General features: G+C 38.6%; 1 protein-coding gene across 1 annotated transcript in view; it reads right to left on the bottom strand.

Moving 5' to 3' along the window:
• Positions 1–19,712, bottom strand: part of WWTR1 (WW domain containing transcription regulator 1) — a 77,214-nt gene that overhangs the window by 22,299 nt on the left and 35,203 nt on the right. Inside the window, exon 2 of the mRNA XM_040612786.1 lies at positions 10,683–10,819. Coding sequence (XP_040468720.1) covers positions 10,683–10,819 — 137 coding nt within the window. The remainder of the gene's footprint in view (positions 1–10,682; positions 10,820–19,712) is intronic.

Genomic DNA, 19,712 nt, shown 5'->3' with positions numbered 1-19,712 from the left:
ACAGTCGGGGGAAAGGGACTTGGTGAACAGAACAATTCCACTAGGAAAACAGCTGGCTACAAGACTTTGAGATGTTTAGCAGAAATCTGCACGTGCTGTACAGTGTGCGCAAGTACACAAAGCAAATCCAACAATTTGGGACTTACTGGCCACAAGTGGTTCAATATAGTGCAAATGTGCAGTAAGTCCATCCACAGTTTTTGAAACAGTTTTGAAACAGTTGCCCTGCTATGGTGGATTGGGCCCCCACAGCGGCAGTCACTCAATTCCTCCCCCCACTAGCAGGATCCGGGAGAGAACTGGAAAAGCAAAAGTGAGAAAAACTTGTGGACTGAGGTAAAGACAGTTTAGCAAGTGAGGCAAAGCTATGCACACAAGTAAAATAAAATAATTTAATCATGAACTCCCATCAGTAGGCAGATGTTGGCCGCTTTCTAGAAAGCAGGTACTCAGCACATGTAAGGGTTACTTGGGAAAGCAAATGCTGTATCCACAAACATGTCCCCCTGCCCCTCCTTTCCTCAGCCTTTTATTGCTGAGCATAGCATCATATGGTATGGAATATCCCCTTAGGCAATTCAGATCAGCTGTCTCAGCAGTGTTACCTCCCCATTTCTTGTGAATCTTCAGCCTACAGGCAGTCTGGAGGGGAACCAGTGGGAAAAACAGAAAGCCTCAACACTCTGCAAGCTCTGCTCAGGCATAGTCAAAACACTGGTGTGTTATCAACACTGGTTTAATCACAAGTCCAAAACACAGCAAACTAACAATTTTCCTCTTTTTTCTCTATTTCCTTCCCCACTGTGTATTTTCTATGCAGCATGCTATGCGTAATGTCAGGTAGCTTTTATCCTGCAATGCTATCCACTTGGGCAAAAATCAGCATCCAGGCAGAACTCCAGTCTCTTCAAAAGAACTGTGGAAAACTATGATATACTGAAGGGTATAGTTATTACAGGACCAAGACTTTTCACTGCTTTTGTATTGTCCACTGTGTGAGTTCTTCAAACAACAAGAAAAAAACCTGGAATAAACAGTAATTTGCTTTTCTACAATGATACGCATGGGGAAAAGAGAAAAATATAGTACTTGGAACACCTTTAAGCACATCTGATATTGCCTAGATTTCAATTAATCGTGAATCTTAAATATACTAGTTGGAATGAAAAGAATCCTAACAATGTAAAAACGATCCCTATGGTATCTACTCCCAGTTTCCGCTGGGAGCGAGTCAATTTTCTTCTCAGCAGCTGGTACAGTGCTGTGTTTGGATTTGGTGGGAGAACAATGCTGATGGCACTGGGATGGTTTTGGGTTTTGCTGGGTGATGTTTGTACTAAGTCAAGGATTTTTTGGTTTCTCAGGCCCTGCCAGCGAGAGGGCTGGAGAGGCATGGGAAACTGGGGCGACACAACTGGGACAGCTGACCCAAACAGGCTAGAGGTATATCCCATACCATATGACATCATGCTGAGTATATAAACTGGAGGAAGAAGAAGGAAGAAAGGGACGGTCACATTATGGCCTTTGTCTTCCCAAGTCACTGTTATGTGGGATGGAGCCCTGCCGTCCTTGTCCTCGGGATGGCTGAGCACTTGCCTGCCCATAGGAATGGTGATTGAATGTCTTGCTTTGCTTTGCTTGCACATGTGGGTTTTGCTTTACCTACTGAACTGTCTTCAGCCCAGCCCATGAGTTTTCTCACTTTTACTCTTCTAATCCCTCTGTGAGGGAAGTGAGCCAGCAGCTGCCTAGGGCTTAGTCACCAGCCAGGGTTAAACCATGACAGGTATCTACATAAGCTTAGTTTGAGGGAAGTCTTCTACCTAACTTCTTTTCCTGGAACTAGTCAACCAAACCAGAGCTGAACTCCTGTACTGAATAGTTCAGTAACATCCTTTTTGAATATAGCTGATAACTCTTTGTCACTAAAGGTCTGAATAAGCCCAGTGAAAGCCAAAGGAAAGTCTTGTGTCAACTCCAGTGAGCAACTTAAGAATACGACAATCTACAAATCTTTGTTCCTTATGAAATAACTATATGGCACATTTGTTATGATATTTATGCAATTTTATAAATGCCTGCTATTATTTACATTTGAGTTCTGAATTTGTATTTGAATGCTATAGGAACATAATGGGGTTTGGGTTCAAAAAAGAAAACATTGCAGTTCATGCTCCAACTAGACTACTCAATATGAATACTGATTTCAGTACAATGACACTCATCTAACACATCATTGACACTTTAACAACTCTTTTCAGCCTGTGGTCTGGGGAGCTTTAGGACCTCTTTTGAGAGGTCAAAAGGTAACTATGGAAAAATCAACTGGTCTTCAGTAAGCTTAAATTCACTAGGCAGAGTCTGGCACTAACAGCATTAACATTTCTACAGTTCTGCAAACAAAGGAAAAATATAAAAAGCTCAAATCTACCACTCTATGATAAAGGAGACTGCATATAATACAGCAGGTGAAAAGTATTCACCATTCTAGCAGACGCACTCAGGATGGCCTTGAATTCAGTTCTCTTGGGGAAAAACAAACTTATTTTGCACAAAATGAAGTAAGTCTCTTCAATAAACAGCTATTACACAATTCACCAGCTCAGATAAGAACAAGAAAAAATATGGAGCTAAGTTCCAAACCTGGACTATGTGGCCACAGTTTAATTGCAGTCCATGGAATTACAGCTATTTAGTTCACATCTCAAGTCAGACCTATGTAATTTTCTTTTTCCAGTTAATGAAAAATAGAAAAAAATACCTTTTTATTGTTTTTTTTTACTTCTAAATTAATAATGATATTCTAGTGAATTAGGTCTTATGACATCGTAGGAGACCTTTTTGTTCGTGACTTTATTGGATACATACTAAGCAAGGGCTTACATACTTTGTGGGCAAGAGACTCTGCAAGTTGCAGAAGCCAAAACATGCAAGCATAAATTGCTTCTGACATATGCGTTGAACTGATTGTACCAATTGTTATTATTTTACTGTCAGAAGTGTCTGGATGCAACTGTGGATCTTTTTTCTCTACGCCCTTTACAGGCAGCCCAGAGCCTAATTCATATGAACTGGCCAACATCAGGTGTCACGCAACACACTCTGATGAAAAAAAAATGTCTACAGAGGTTTGTTTGTTTGTTTTTTTAAAAAAGTATGAACCCAGCCATATTACAGTTTTGACTTTAGTCACGACACTGTGAAGAAAAAAAAGACTAGGCTCCCCTCCTTTTCTCTCTCTGCTTCTGCCAACAAAGAACTGCTTGTTTCACTTATTTCCCAGAAACAGCATTAGCCTTCCAACAAGGTCAGCAAAAAATACTGCTTTTCAGTTCTGGTGCATTTTGTTCCAAAAATCTGTAAAGTATTAAACCAAGAAGTTGTACTATCCCAGTGCACAGAGACTCCTTTATTCAGATTTCTGGGCTGAAAATAGCTATACAGAAATTTCTCAACAGTTTCAACTGTTAAGTTCTGTGATATTCATATTTAACTGATCTTTCCTGTCTTCGATGATTCAAGCTTAAAAAAAACACCAAACAAACCACCTGCAGGTGCAGCATCAAAGCTATGATCTAGCAGGAAGTTATTTAAAAGATTAGAGATTTACTCTGTAAGCACTTCTAACAATACATCAATAACAACAAGTAAGGCAGGCGCTGCTTGACTGGAGAGACAGCTTTAATGCTAATGATCAATTACTGATGACTACTATTATTTAAAGTATTTATTAAATTATTTTTACTTTTGTTTCATGCAATCTTCAGCTTTTGCATTTCATTCACTTTGGAAGTATGAAAATGACACTCCACTCCTGTAGTGGCACATTTGGATTACTGCTTGCATCGAAGGGAAATGCTTATAACAGGAACTTCTTTATAAAATAAAGTAAAAATTACTGGATTTTGAAACAATACCAACATCTCATTTGAACACATCAACCTTTAACATAACATAAATATCAGATTTACTAGATAGTCAGCTGCCGCTTTAAAGGCATGTGTCCTTTGAGATACTTGGATTTAATCTATTTGACACTGAAGTTGATTCTCATTAGTCTCTGGAACCATTAGCCATTGTCCTTAAAACATAAATAAATTACTCCATTTGAAATATGCCTGATAAATTACTTCTCAGAGTTTTTAATTGCAAATAACAAAAAAAAAAAACCCAAACATTCTTTTCCAGAGCTGTGTCATAAAACTCTCATTTCCACAGAACATACAGGTCCTCTACAATGCTTTCAGCTCTCCTGTATGTATTATTTCATTAACCAAAAGCAGATGCCAAAATTATTCACACTGACCACAAATGAATTGTGTCCACTTCTTTCAGGATATCCGGTAATTAAAAATGACCTGGAACAGGAAGCCTTTCCACTGTGCAGGTGGTGTGAGGGTATGGGCTACACAGAGGGAAAAACAGGTTCCTCTCAGTGTTACATATTCGCAGCCAAACTTCCAGCCAATGCAAACCAAGTCTTGCAAAATATAGACCATTTAACGTGTTAGTTATCACTAAAACACGTACCACCTGTTCTTAAACACTTTGGGAGTTTCTGTTTTATTATCTCCAGAGGCTCACTTTGACAAAGTAACCAAAACAGCATTTTATCATCCTCAAACAATAGTAGCTACACCTCTTTTATCGTGGCAGGATATGGAAACTTTGGTTCATGTGTTTATTACTCTTAGACAGGATTATTGCATTATTTTATTGGTTGGATTTCCTGGCTGATTAAAAAAAAAAAAAAAAAATGAAAGCAGAGGGCAAAGTGCCATAACTCCCAGTTATATCCAGACTCAATTAAATTACCCTTAGCAATACAGCTGAAAGTTAAACTTTTTAGATCTACAGATGAATTTCTGTAACAAACAGTTGTCAATGCAAGAGGCTCTTCATGTTAAATTCTACTGCATAATACATAATGTCTTTCACCTTAGACAACCAGTATATTTAACAGTTAAAACCATCCTGCTTGCATCAGTTGGGTCACGCCTGCTGTTGGATCTTGATAAATTAAGTTTCTAAGGTATGGAGCTTTCTCTTTTTCAGTGGTGGGGAATAATCAAATAGTTCTTCATCTAGAGTTTGACACAGTAAGTTCATATGGTTGAACTCACAGGATCAGTGCATACACTGACCGTAAACAAATTAACATTGGGCTTTCCACTGTTTTACGCCTGAAATGCTTCATGTATAAAATGGAGATAAATATTACCAGCTTCTACCACAGATGTGATATGCTGTTTTCTTTTTCTTGTACTCTATATCTACACATGATCTGATCAGGTGAAAGTGCAGGTGTTGAGTGCAAATGAAAGTCTATGTAGTACCCTGCTCCCTCTGCCAGAAATTATTTGCTACTCTTAAGCGCGTTACTACACGTGCTGAAACTCCACCACTTGGTGCTGACCACACAGTAACAGTTCTATTTACGGTGCCAGCCTCTTCTCACCTCACAAAAGCGTGAGAACTGCACCGGGAGACTCTGATTTGCCGCAAAGGTTTTTGAAAGCTGACTGCATAAAGCCCTCAGCACCTGGTTTGATCTCATAGTAGACTGCTTTGAGCAGGAGGTTGGGTTGGAGACCTCCCAAGGCCCCTTCCCACCTGAATTATTCTGTGATGGCTACAACCTTAAATTTTGCAAAGCCCCTACACTCAGCCACATGTGGAAACTTACCCAGCTTCTTTCCTTACTTCAGAATAAGCATCCTTACTGTTGCAAGTTCATAACATCATTAATTATCTTCCAGCAGCTGTCCCTCAATTCAGGACATCTGAATGAGTACAGTTTCTTATAATACCCCTTTGAGGATGCCACTAGCAGACAACTGATAAAAAAACAGCAGTACAGAGATAAATTAAAACAATCTGTACATTTTGTGAAGGCAGGGTTAGCTGGGCCAACAGACACTATGCATCAAGATGATACTTTACAAGTCATGAAATTATCACATTATCAATCATCATCATAGAATAGCCCAGGCTGGAAGGGACCTTGAAAAATTATCTTGTCCACACTTACATGGAAAATAATAGATTAAGGGGAAAAAACAGACAGGGTAAGGGAAGATGGTTCAGCTCTAATGCATAAGGGTTCTACACAAACATAGATAGCTCTGCTCGTCTCTTTGCTTCAGTGCTTGTCACTTCTTCCCTGAGCCAGCTGATACATGATTGCAGCTTTTAAAAGCCTTTCTACCCATCAGTCCTATCTCTGTAAAAAGTGTGATGAGTCACACAAGTTCTCTTGTATACCAGAAGTGGAAAATGCAAAGTGGTAAAACCAGGCACGCACTTCTGTTATTGCTGATGCTGGATGGTCCACTGTGAAGCGAGACACAGAGATGACAGTGGTAGCCTGGCACCAGGGAGCATCAGGGACATCCAGCCAGGACTTTGGTGAGTTTAGTTAGACCAAACACACTTTTTAACCACAGTTTCTAGTTAGAGAAATTGAAAGCCCCTAACCATGCCCAAATAAACTCAAAGGCATTTTGTGAAGTGACAACATGCCCAAAACTCTCAAACCACCAAACTCTGGGTACTACTTAACATACAGCTTAATCACTCACACAGGACCTAGAATAACTGTGCCTTGCAGTCTACAGCTGTTATTTGTTGTGAGGCCTAAATTCTACAACCAACTGTACCATAATGCCACTTTGGCCAGAAGATCTTCTGAGGTTTTTCTGCAGATAGAGTCTGTTCCTTAAAAAGCTTGTAGGAAAAGAACTCGCACATATAAATTCAAGCTAATTTATAGAGAAAACATAAACACTATCAGAGGGTTTTATTATTTTATGTCACAATAAGTTGCAAACTGTTAAACTTGAGAAACATTTAAATGAAGACCAGATTGTGCTCACCAACTGGATGAAGAGTACAACCACAAAAGAAATCTCTTTTTAAAGAGTTCAAAGCAAGCAGGATGAAAATAACAATGGGTTTGAGTGTTGCATAATGTAAAATAGAGAAGGATTACAAAACAAGTAGCATTTCATTAAAAATTGTTGCAAAAGAAACTTTTATAAGGATCTGGGGTTTTCCCCCTAGAACTTGCTACACATAGGGAAAAACTATCCTCCCCAATCCTCTTACACCAGTGACTTCCATTAAGGCAGAACAGCTTCCCTAGCTTGGACTTAGGCACTTCCAGAAAACAATTTAGTTATTTAAGTCAGGCAGTAGTTTGACCATTAGCTTAGGTGCACTGCAACTGCTCTCTCCTTCCTTTCATTCACAGTAAGACCATGGAGCTCCATCTCCTAATTGAGGGACCTAGGTTAGATGCCTAAAATAAGGGTGTACAGATACCTCTCCTTCCACATACAGTCTTTGATTCTACCATAGTAATGGAGTTGATTGGCAATAGACAGTTAATACATAGTTACAAGATTCCTGTCAATGTCATCCTTTCCTTAGTATATCCATCCACAGACTGTCTTAGAAGAACAACAAAGGTAAAATAATTAGAAAAAGAAAACTGAACAAGTTTGAATATACACTAACCCGCAATAACAAGCTTTTAGTCTCTGGGGCAAGTTCCTCTCTTCATTCATAAAGCTTCGCTGAATTTAGTGGTGGCGTGTAAATGAGCCTAGAAATGAGCCTAGCATGTGTAAGTCTTCCATAAATTTAAGGTGTATCAAAGGAAGAAATATCTTCAAATGCCTTTGTTATGTAACATTTTAAAAGCAATACTTTAAACATTAGTGAGAAAACTAACACTGCTAAAGTTAAAGAAAACCAGTAAATGTAGCTCATAAACAGACAACATAAAAACCACAGCCAGAAAAAAGGTTCAAAAATACAGCAGTATGTCTACTAATTTCAATCAGTTTTCACTATACATTTCTCTGTGTCTCAGGCATAGGCATACTATGATTTGGTATCACATAGTCACACTATGCTTTTGACAGAATGTTTACAACTGCCTTTGTACGCTTCCAAGCACATATTGCTGAAAGGAGTTCATAAAACCGAAGTAACAAGCTGTATGTACAGAAGAGACCACCATATTTTCCTTTTCTTCATAAGCAGCACAGCAAGGAAAAAACGTGTTAGTAAACAGAAGTGCAGACCAGTACGTAGACCTGGAACACTTAGATCCTTTTCTTTCAAGTGGCACGTCTTCAAAAGAAAACTTTCTGTTAATTCCTACAGTACCAAAAAATGCTAAGGCAAAAGACAGATGCATAGACTTAATTTGCTAAAAAGTTACAAAATTATGGCCAGAAGAGTATCTTAACTTGGAATACAATTTCCATTTCTCCTCTGATGTCTGTAAGATGTTGGCACAATCAGTTCTGGCTTAGAGGTCTGACTGACAGACCAACAAATTGCACGCTTCTATGTCTGAGCAAGACTCCAGAAAGCAGCTGTAGCAGTAGCACTGCTAGCATCACAAAAGAGCAGGAAGACCTCCCTTTTGGCCAAGGTAATTTCAAAACAAGAGATGTTTTACTTCAGTACTGGAAACTGCACTCACAGGTATTTTAAACTGTCACACGAATATTCAGAGGCTACTGTATTCTGTTCAGATTATTGCTATCTCGCAGTTTGTGTGTGTGGATATATATATCTACACACACACACAGAGTTTCTACATTAAATCTTTTAAAATGCATTTTTAAACAAAATAGTGTCACACGATGTGTTCAAACAGGTGGATTGGGAAATCAGGGACTGTGATGCTGAATTTAGTAGTAAGTGCTGAAAGTGCTACTCAGCTGTGCGAACAGATTTGCTTGCTCTCAAAGTGTCACAGCATGTCTTTTGAAAGCCACCAGAATGTGAAAAAGGACACCAAAACACGCTGACAAAATATTTTCTTGATTAAATAAGTACGGACATTGTGGAAATTTTTACACACTGCTTCTAGTGGGCTAAAGTTTAGGAAATTCAATCACAGATCTGAACCATTAAGCCAAGCATTGTATAAATACCTACCAAAAGTAGAAGCTCATCTATAAATGTGAAGGGCACTGAATGAAATAGTCTGTGTTTGATATGACAGATTTTGAAGTTTGTGGAAATGCCCCTGTTGGGCACCTGAAGTCCCTTCAAGAACAGACTGTTAATTGAGTATGCTTTTATTTTAATCCTTTGTATCCCAGGAAAGACCATTCTCTAAAATTCAGTATACACGTATTTCAGTACAGGATTTGGTTTTGATTCACTTCCACTGACACACTGAGGGAAAAAGCTTGCTGTACACTGTCCTGATTTATGGTACCTCCTTTGTTTTTTAATTGGAGAGAATGTAACAGATGTCAACACAAGCTGAGGAGCTGGTATGAACAAAAACCCCCACTGTCCTATTCTTACCTCTTGGCCATTTTGGAATTGCTATAAACAGATTGACCTAAACGCAGCTGTGGTTTGAAGCGACACGTGCAAAGCAGTTGTTAGCTTTACAATGTAGTATGACACACTGCAGCACACCCTAACCTTCCAGATTTTACTCAGGTTCCTTCTTCACATATATGCTCTCCTGATACAATTTGCTACTGTCTGCTAAATCACACAGCATAGCCCACACCTTTTACTGAATATATTCAAGCAGGACAGTTGTTGAGAGAAAGGTATCAGAAAGAAATGAAGTTTGTTACCTCAGGGGACAGCCTAAGGTGTTTATTAGCAATTGAAGACAAAAATATTGTATATTGCATTACTGCTATTGGTGACTACCGGCAGTCAAATGTTCACGTTCCAAGAAAATGGTAAAGACACAGCCCTGACGAACCACACTGCAAATGAATAATCATGAAATCATGAGACCAACTTATCAAAAATTAACCTGAACAAGAATCTGGTCTGTGTTTTTAAGATTACCTGTTTGACACAGTTTTGTGATCTTTAGCCTGTAAGCTGACCTATCTGTTCCTCAGTTTCTTGAGTGGTAGAAAAGTTAAAGCTGCAGCAGGGAAATATTAGGGATTATTTGTAATTCTCAATTACACATGAAAATGTTTTCTTCCATTTACATTTTCTCTTTAAAATTTTCAGAGTTTTCACTGCTTTATTTTCACTAAGGCTCCTATCTGGCAAAATCAGAGGAATGTAGATCATGCTTAAACTTAAGCCTGAACTGCTAAGGAGGACCAGCAATGAAACCACACCATTTATAGAAAGTCTTTAGGTAATTCATACTGCAAAACAGGCTTCTTAGTATTTTGCAAGTAATTTCCAGTGCAGAACCTAGCTATGCAAACCACCACCCCACACCATAAACAAACAAATAAGCAAACTAGGTACAATCTCTGACCTGAGGAAACACAGCAAAGACTGCAGACTGATCACTTAACAGCACTTTGCATAGTAAGCTTTGGAAATTATATGGTAGGCTTGTAGAGATTTACACTACCTCTGAATGAAAAAGCACAGAAAGACCTTATTTTTCTATGTTCAATACTACATCAAAATTTTGTCACAGAAGCTCTAAAATAAAACGCATGAGATGTTAGAACTTCACCTCAAACAGTACAAATTCACTTGCTGCAAACTCTACAAAGGGAAAAAACAAGAAAAGGAAGTGGAGAACATTAGGCCTGATAGCAGAATAGAGGTACCCATCTTGAAGCAAAAATTACTGTGGCAAACAGATTAGTCAAAGGTGACTCTCCTCTCTCCTTTGTATTTTCATCAGAGAGATGGCATCCAGTACTCACCGAGATTTGGCTGAGACATTGCCATAGATCTCTGTGGTACTGGTGTGGAAGCAGCTGCAGGATGTTGGCTCATGTGATTCAGTGGTTGGTTCATAGTTTTTCGAGGATCTTGCCATGTTGTAATTTTTTCTATGTGACTGAGAAAGAAAAGATAAAACACAGTATTAACACAAAATATCCGAGTATATTATACACATGGTTAGCAATAATGTCATCAAAATTCCATTTGCTTTTCTCATCCCACATTTTTCTACCCTCCTCATCTCACCCTAACCCATTTGAAATTATCTGTCATCTTGTCATTTATTTTTTCTTGATCTTCTGCCCCTGCTATTCTAACTTTTATGCAACGCTGCTGAATAATTACTTTTACTTGAACAACTGGTGAATTCTATTACGATATTGAAAATCTGTAATACATACACATCTTCCAAATTATTTAATTTTACAAAAGTTATTTACTCTTACCCTACCAGTCTTTTTCTACACACTCAAATATATGACTGTTCTTCACTCAGCAATGTAAGGTCATTCTGCTGAGTTCTGAAAAGACAAGTGTTTGTCTTGCCAAATCCAGCTGCTTTGTTCCTTACCACACCATGGAAACTAGTCTGTCTGTATGCCTCCAAGGATATCAGAATATATTCTCATTACAAAAAGGGACAGATTATGTCCTCCTGACTTATGTGTCATCACCAATTTCTCTGTAAAGGCACTACCAGTTTTTATTGCAATGTAGGTCAACGACGTATCTACCGCTCTAGTATGTAAACACTCGTGTACCTGTATTACCCTGAAAACAATGGAGTAGTGCACAAATCTGCGTCAGATTTTGCAGTGAGGTAACTATAAAGTGTGACCTCTGTACAATATTTTTGCCATAGAATACAGTGGTGAAGGAACTGTGATTTTGTTGCAACTGAAGGTTTTCACTGAATGTATCAGTTTTGAAAGAAACTTACCAGGACAAGGATTTTAAAAGCATCAGCATGTAATTCTATTTTGAAACAAGAAAAGAAAAAGGAACTATCTTAAAGCAATCTATTGTCTGGTATGTATCTAAGGATTACTTGGTTCTGTGTCCAGCTTTCACCCAAATGACTAACTAGGCTCTTGATTACTGGCTGGACTTGCATGGGTTTTCCTCTACTAGTTTTTTGTTAGAAAACTTTACAAGAGGTAAGATTTTAAGAAGAACATTTTAAGAAGGATAAAAATTTAAATATTCTCTGTCTGGAAAATCATTCCAATACACCTTTCATAAAAGCACAGTCTAACATCATTTTTACTGAACTCATCATTGAGTTCATTTACTGAACTCATCAACTCATCATTGTAACTTTCACCTACATTATTAGCATTGCCATTACTGCTGTGACTACTCCACACTTTCAGACTCAGCTGATCACCAGTACTATTTCACAAGCAAGCTTCCATCTCTTGTGATGTTACTACGTCCAAACTCTTTACAGTAAGTCTCTGGTATTGGCAAAAATAACATGACTTGCTATATGTGGGTCTTGCGCACAGATTCACAGCATTGTAGATATTTAGGAAAGAACACAATAGCAGGAATGCTTGGTAGCAGTCTATGACAGTAACTATGATTTTTTTTGTCTTGCACTTTTAATACAGCATCATTGGGTTTACTGAAACTGTAAAAAATTTCAAATCATATCGGGCTTAGGTAACAGAAGTCATTAAAAATATTCTTCAGTAATAGAGTTTATATAGTGCTGACAGTTAACATTATCATCAGCCCAGCAAAATTTTTGTCCAATTAATGACTTTGAAAAAAACTTCTTAAGAACAGTACTATGTTAAAATTATCCCCAATATATTTTAAAAGCCAGAGTCAAACAGTAATTACTCTTTCAGAAACACATTTGGCATAAACACTTCCTGTTGAAACACTTGATTCCTGATCACTGAATTAGGATGAAATGAGCTGTAGTTCTGTAAAGAAGCTTCTTTCCACATTGTACCATGCGATAATTCTCCATCCCTTTCTTGTTTTAAAATATGCCTGCTTAAAATGTCCTGCCTACAAAGGTTTACAAAGAAGAGCTGTGCCATTTATTCTCCTTGGAGTTACATGTCTTTTCTTCATTACTGACATAGTGAGGCAGTCAGCACTAATCCAAGGCAGTGAGCATTAAGTCAGCACAAAACATGAAGAAACACATAATCCAGAATCAATAAACGAAGGTGTATTGTGTAAATTAGCATCTTTCTAGGATGTAACTTTACTGCCTTGCAGATTTCCTCCTATTTCATTTGAAATAAGACCTGTAAATTTAAAATATTCAATCAAGTTTTAATAAATTCATAAAGCTTCTTCTCACATAAAACTGCTTGTAAGAAAAGATAAAAACGTTTTGCAAATTGCTATGCAAAGCAACCAGTCAAGAAACCGTACCTGAAAACTAATACTGCTTCTGTTCAAAACCTCTTTCATCCTTTTTATCGAGAAAACAATCCATACTTCAATTATACACGTGAGAAGCAGGGCAACGATAACCATTCAGCAATGCTTTTTAACTTACAGAACTGAAAAATTGACCAAAAAGCCTAAGGATCACAGATCTTAAAGAATCCAACTGCAGTTAAAACAAAACAAAAAACAAATCACACCAGAATAAATTAAAAAAAACCAACACACTGGAATTTTCCTTGTAAGCCTGGTAACTTCTCAGCAGCCACAGCCAGGATTCACGAGTGGCCTTGCTTACCCTTCTTGGTGTCATCCTGGCAGCATACAAACATACCTTCTTCATTAAAAAACGTGCTGACAGAGCGTCTGAAACAGAACCCTCGAACATGGCATTAACACTGTGATTCAAGATCAAGTGATAGTTGGTTGTTACTAGAATTTATTACTATGACCACTAAACTGATTTGGTTTTATCCAGTTACTAAAGAAAAGACTGTTAAACATTAGACAAAGCTTATTTAGCAACTTAATATAGTGGAATTGAAACCCCAACAATTCCCTAAAATCAGACAGACTCTAAAATAAAGGGCTTGGTTTCAGGCCAGAGAAGCCTCCCCCCAACCCGTTTCCACTGTTTATGTAAAACCCTACGCCCCCACTCCCTTTACGCCTTTATTTCTGCATAGGTATTGAAAAGGTTACGTTAAACCTTTGCAGAACGCAGTACTGGTTCATTCCACTTGGAATGTACTGGATTTATATTGGGATAACAGATTTTGGCCCAGTATCTTTTTATTTATACAGGAGAATGAAAGAAAATGTAGCAGTGTCAGAAATTAGCCTTTTTTAGATTCTTACAGCCTCCTGGACATCAGAACTGACAAAGTTCAATTCAGAACAGCCTCTTTTTTTCTTAAAGGCCAACAGGTAAAACATTAAACATTACAGGTGGATTTCAAACACTAAAATACAGAATACTGTCCTAAAATTCATGACCTTCATCATTAAAACCAATTAAATGGCATTTACCGGTCTACAACCAAATGGCAGGCAGGTGGGCTCCCATCCCTGACCCCATTACGTTTGGTAATGCATAGGGTATTGAGCAGCCAGATCAGAGTCAGTCACCAGGAGCAGGCGTAAGAGCAGGATTTAGCTCTGGACTGTCCATAGGACTAGGATTTTTTAAAAAGCAAATTACAATAGAGTCCAGTGATACAGTAAGTTGCACTGAAGCTGTGCTTTCATGACTGGCTGAGGACAAGCCAAGTCCATGCTGCTGCTGAGAGGGGAAGTCTCATATCCCTAGCCCACACGTTCTCATCCCTTCTCTTGGACTGACAGCAGTAATCCTGCAGTTGTGCTGTCCACCAGATCAGGCTAAGCAAGCCCTTGCGGCTAATACTAATTTCTTATTTTTTCTGTTTTGCTGATTCTGTTGTTGCTGCACTATCATCCAACCAGCTGTACAGTTGCATGAGGAAGGAAAAGTCGATTTGGAGCCTTAGTGGTAGAACAGCAGCATTTCTGATTGTGAAACCACACCCTTTTACCACTGTTTCTTTCAACCCCAGGAAAAAAAAAAATTGCTCATATGTGTCAAGTTTCATTGTAATGCAGACTATTTATTCAGCTCTGAAATGTGTATCTGTACAGAAGGAAGAAAAACACTATGGAGAAATCCACTTTTAAATATCCTTGTCTGGGATTGTATCAATCCATCTGTTCCTTGTTTTATTATTTCCAGAACTACTTTTTTTTTTTTTCCCCCCAGAAGGATTTTCTTCTTGGCATACATCACAGCCTACAACAAGACAGAAAACAAAGCTTCAGACAAAAAGTAACATGGGTGAGAAATCTTGCCTGCATTGTTAAACTGTACTACATGGGCGACCCACTTGGAAGACAGTAAAATTTTTACTTCTCCCAACATCTGAGCTTTACACTGGTACTGGACAAAGACTAAGCATTTAATTTCCAGGATCACAGAGATAACGAGGTATCACTGTGTTACACCCCTGGTCTAACTGCTGCCTAAGGCACTGACTTGTACACTAGTTTTACCTGCTTTATCAATGGAATTATATGGTTATAAATCACTTCACACAGGTAATTCTGGTGTAGCAGCATCTATACAGAAAGATAACCCATTACACTACATCTATCTAAATTAATACTTAATAAATACCACAAAAATGTCTTCACTCAGTCCTAACAGTTATATTCTGTTTCTTTAAGTGGTAAGAAGTTTCCACTTCCCTTAAGAAAAAAGCATCTTTCTATTACCACCAGTTTATGCTTTTAATTTTTGCAGTTCCCTGCAAATGATAACATTTTCAAAAGTCTTTCATAAAATAGCTCAAAAGTTACGCAAATAATGTTATTTAATTTCACTTATAATTTTTGCTTTTCTTTTTCCCCTAAAAGGGGGAGAAGAAAATAGGAGATGGAACAGTAACATGATTTTTCTTTATAAATGTATACAAATAAAAAGCGCTGATCACATTTAAATATACTTTCTGTAACAAGTATTACTATACTGATTGCTCAACCAAAAATGAAGCTGAAACTCAATGTCGAGCAATTCTGATAAATGCTAACTTTGTGAGTGCTCTAAATCGCTAATTATTTGCTCTTTTATTATTAATATATTTTACTATTATTATATATATTTTTATTACCTCTTACTGCATGACATTTTCTGTTCATCATCTACACACATTATCTAAAGAGACAGTCTAAGAAGAGTTTGGGAGAGAATTAGTGAAACAGTTCTTAGCTGTAGATTTTGAAGATAACTGCCTCCATTACATGTGTATGAATCCAAAGAGGAGGACCCTCAAACTTAAAAGATACCTTGCCTAATCTATAATATTGAAGATTCACTATGAAGTAGAAACTGCTATGACAGAATGTAACGAACTGTTAAGACTGGTTTTTATAAGATTCTTATTTCAGGAATATTCAAACACATGATAAAGTAGCTCCAAAATACATGTTCAAATTCTTACTTTCAAGTTTTTCAGAAACAATCTTTGCATTTTTTATTATTGTAAATCCCAGTACCAAAGCAGGCCTTTTCTCAACAAGGTCTTCATTTGCAAATAAGCAGGGTAGGAAAGAGACATTAATTTTAAGTCCTATTCCTGCATCACAGATGAGACTGACAGGGGGGGGTCTTCACAGACAAACAAGAAGTTTCAGTGTTCCCACTGAAATCAGGGAAAGTTAAGTAGTTCCAACTCAAATGAGATACACCCAAGTTTCTGTCAAACACGACACAGAACATGCCACTACAAACACCACCCCAATCATGGCATTCACATCCAGTAAGTCCTATCAGTATGTGGTAAACTGTATCATAACAGTGGCCTCTCATCAGAGGGGGATTAAAGCAAAGCTCGGATCTAAACAACTCAGTATTTTACTAGGACTTTTTCATTGTGCTCCAACTGTTCTACCTCAGGCTTATGTGAAATGGTTCCTGTTTGGATCTCTGCTTCCCACTCTGAAATACCAACATTCTTCAGAATTCGTGCTACTGCAGGATACTGCACTTTTTAACTACCAGGCTCTAATCCCCGACTTCCACTGCACCCTTGCCAACACAGCTCAGTTAGCTTAAACTAGCAAGCAGCAACATGAAGCGTACCAATTCTTTCTGCTTGTATTAACTCCAACAACAAACATATCTCAGCGGGTTCTATTTTCAGACTTTTTTTTTTCTTGTATTAGGAAATTCAGACCTACTAATCTAAAAAGGTTGAAGGGGAATTGAGGAGAAAGGACTGATTCAAAGTACATTATTCTGTAAGCAAGCTCTCACCTGAAATAACACAAACTTAAGAGTTTGGCTAATGCTGTAGTATTCATACGGGTCCCTTTGTCAGGGTTTTGTCACACTGACTGAGAGACTGGATTTTGTAACTGAGCCACATCAAAGTAAAGCTGCTTCAGGGGAAGTGGGAAACTGATGACTCATCAGCACCACCAGCCCTCATGCTCTGACTCATGAACGGCTCCAAACAGGCCCATGGCTCAGGCTGCTGGAGCACAGCCAGCCATCCGCTTCCGGCTACCCAACCATTGCTCAACATTGGGAAATCTGTTTACCTCTCTGCAAGCAGAGCCAAGTCATTGCCCAACCTCTTCTCTCTGTCTCTCTGTTCCTTGTAAACAAAAAAGGGACAAAAAGGAAGCTTGTCTCAAGTAAGAGTCCACTCGCAGCGCTGTGACACTGTGTGATGTGGCAGATACACTTTTATACAGATGGAAAATCTTTTAAATTTAAGAAAATTCCCTTGGGCCCACAACATCCCAGTCTATTGTGTAAGCTTGGTCATGGTACTGCAGCGTAATTTCTGGTAAAACTACAGCCAGAGCCAAGCCACACAGTATTACAGTAACCATTATACAGGATCTAGCAGCGAAAGAGAAACTGTGTGTAAGCTTTCAGTGCCTTAGAAACTTACTTTAAAACATGCTGCTATAAAACCTAAAAAATCTATTGACACATACACCACAGATGCTCCCAGTAACGACAGGAAGAGCTTCCCCCTCCTGCCCTGCCGCTGGCTTCAGCCACACACTCAGCCAGGGCTCCCTATCACAGGGCAAAGTGGGTTTTCTCCCCTGAGCAGGGGCTAGTAATTTTGGCCCCCCTCTCTGATCCTGATGGAAACCACCATTGGTACAAGTCAGGTGACCCGAGACACCACAACCCACATGAGCAGCCAACCTTCACTGTCACCACCAGTTCAGCATGGCCCCAGCACAGCCTGAAGACAGTGGAAATTACGAAATAAAATTCACATTCATTTTCATCAACACCTTCCTCTGTGTAGGAGCACCACCCACAAGGGTGCTAAGCATTCAGCCCTTCAAAACATAAAAGGTTTAACAGAGTTTAAAGTTATTGCCTGCCTTGCGATACACTTCATGGGACCAAACACAACATCACAGTCAGTTCCGCACCTTGCTCATTCCCACCTTCTGCTACCTCCTCAGTTCAGCTGGTACCACTGGTTTAGGCCATGGACAGCAACTCAAATCAGCAAAGCCATCCAGACTGAAAAGAGACCTAATAATTATTAATAAAATGGATCAACTTAGCACAAATTAAGGGCTGCTACAAAAATTACAGTGAGTAACTGGTCAAGGCAGGAACTCTTCACACATTTCCCTGCGGGCTGTCACGCTGGGCTAGATAAAATATCAGCTTTCCAGAGATAAAGACCTTCAGCAGAGACCTGCATGCCACTTCCTCCCCAACAGCTATTCTGACTGCAGAGCTCGCTATCCCTGGAGAGTGATCCCCACACTTCCAATGCCATTTGCTGCTTCCACCCTTCAGCTGTGCTACAGTTTTGTGGAGCTGCACTATAATCCAGGATCACAAAGTCAAGTGGGTTAGAAAGAACCCTGTATAAGGAGGTAACTGTAAGCTCAAGCAGTTGCATTTGCTACCCTTTACACACACGAAGTCCCCTCACCTACTTTTCAGCAACCATCTTTTATAATCTAATAGGGTGACTTAGAGCAGAGATGAAAGAAACCTGTACTATTACCATTACTGTTGTTTCCTTTACAAGACGAGCCATGGCCTGTTCAGTATACTGCAACCCCTCATACCTTCAGGCACTTGCTTGTTGCCCAAAAGGAGCTTAGAGGACTAACCTCACAACACAACAGGCAATTGCTAAATAGAATTGCATTTGTATTTACTCCTGAATTCACATAAACCTGTTTCTGTGTAAAAAGGAATCAAGAGTAAACTATTTCCAATTATTTTATAAATTAAATTTAAAACTTCAGTCTAATTCAAATATTCAACAACTGATGGTCTGGGAAAAGATTCATACGGTACATTCACATTAAAAAAAATAAATAGTATCAAGAGCAAATCAAGACTTCATCTTGCATACACCAACTGAGAAGTAACGTGCATTATCATACTCATTAATTACAGCGGTAACTACTAGCCACACCTTCACTTGCACCAAACAATAAATGCCAATTGTTTACTGTACTCATCAGCCATGGTTCATGTAGCTCTAAAAAAACTTGTCAACTCCTGGAAGGTAGACAGTAACCCACCACGAAGGCAGTCCCTCATTTCCTCTCCTACGGAAGAGTATTCAAATAGAGTAACTTGCTTTTATCCTTCCCAGTACCTTTTATACAACAGTATCTTTTACCACATCAGCTGCATCTGCAAACAGGTCACTGGTTTTACATTCTCTACGGCTCTGCCTTGTGAGTTCCCTCAGAATTCTTAAATGTTCTTAAATGTTTTCTCCTTTGCTCTACTTTTAAACTTATTTCACACTCTAGTCCCTTTCACTAGGGTTTGACTTCACAACTGCACCAAATCAGCTTTAGATGGCATTTAGTGCAGATTGTTTTAAAGATCCTGCCTACTAAAAGGGAAACAGTCAAACAGATGAGGGAGTTTGGTGAGCTGTGCAGTAGACTGGAGGGAAAGGAAACAGCCCTACCAAGAAGCAGAAATAAACAAACAAACAAAAATCTCAGCTTCTTGATAATTTACTTCAAAAAGGTTAAAAAAAAAGCAGCATCTCTTGTATTCTCAGTGG

This window comes from Falco naumanni, chromosome 13, assembly GCF_017639655.2.
Source record: "Falco naumanni isolate bFalNau1 chromosome 13, bFalNau1.pat, whole genome shotgun sequence".
Lineage (NCBI taxonomy): Eukaryota > Metazoa > Chordata > Aves > Falconiformes > Falconidae > Falco > Falco naumanni.
This window is presented reverse-complemented; position numbering and strand designations above follow the sequence as displayed.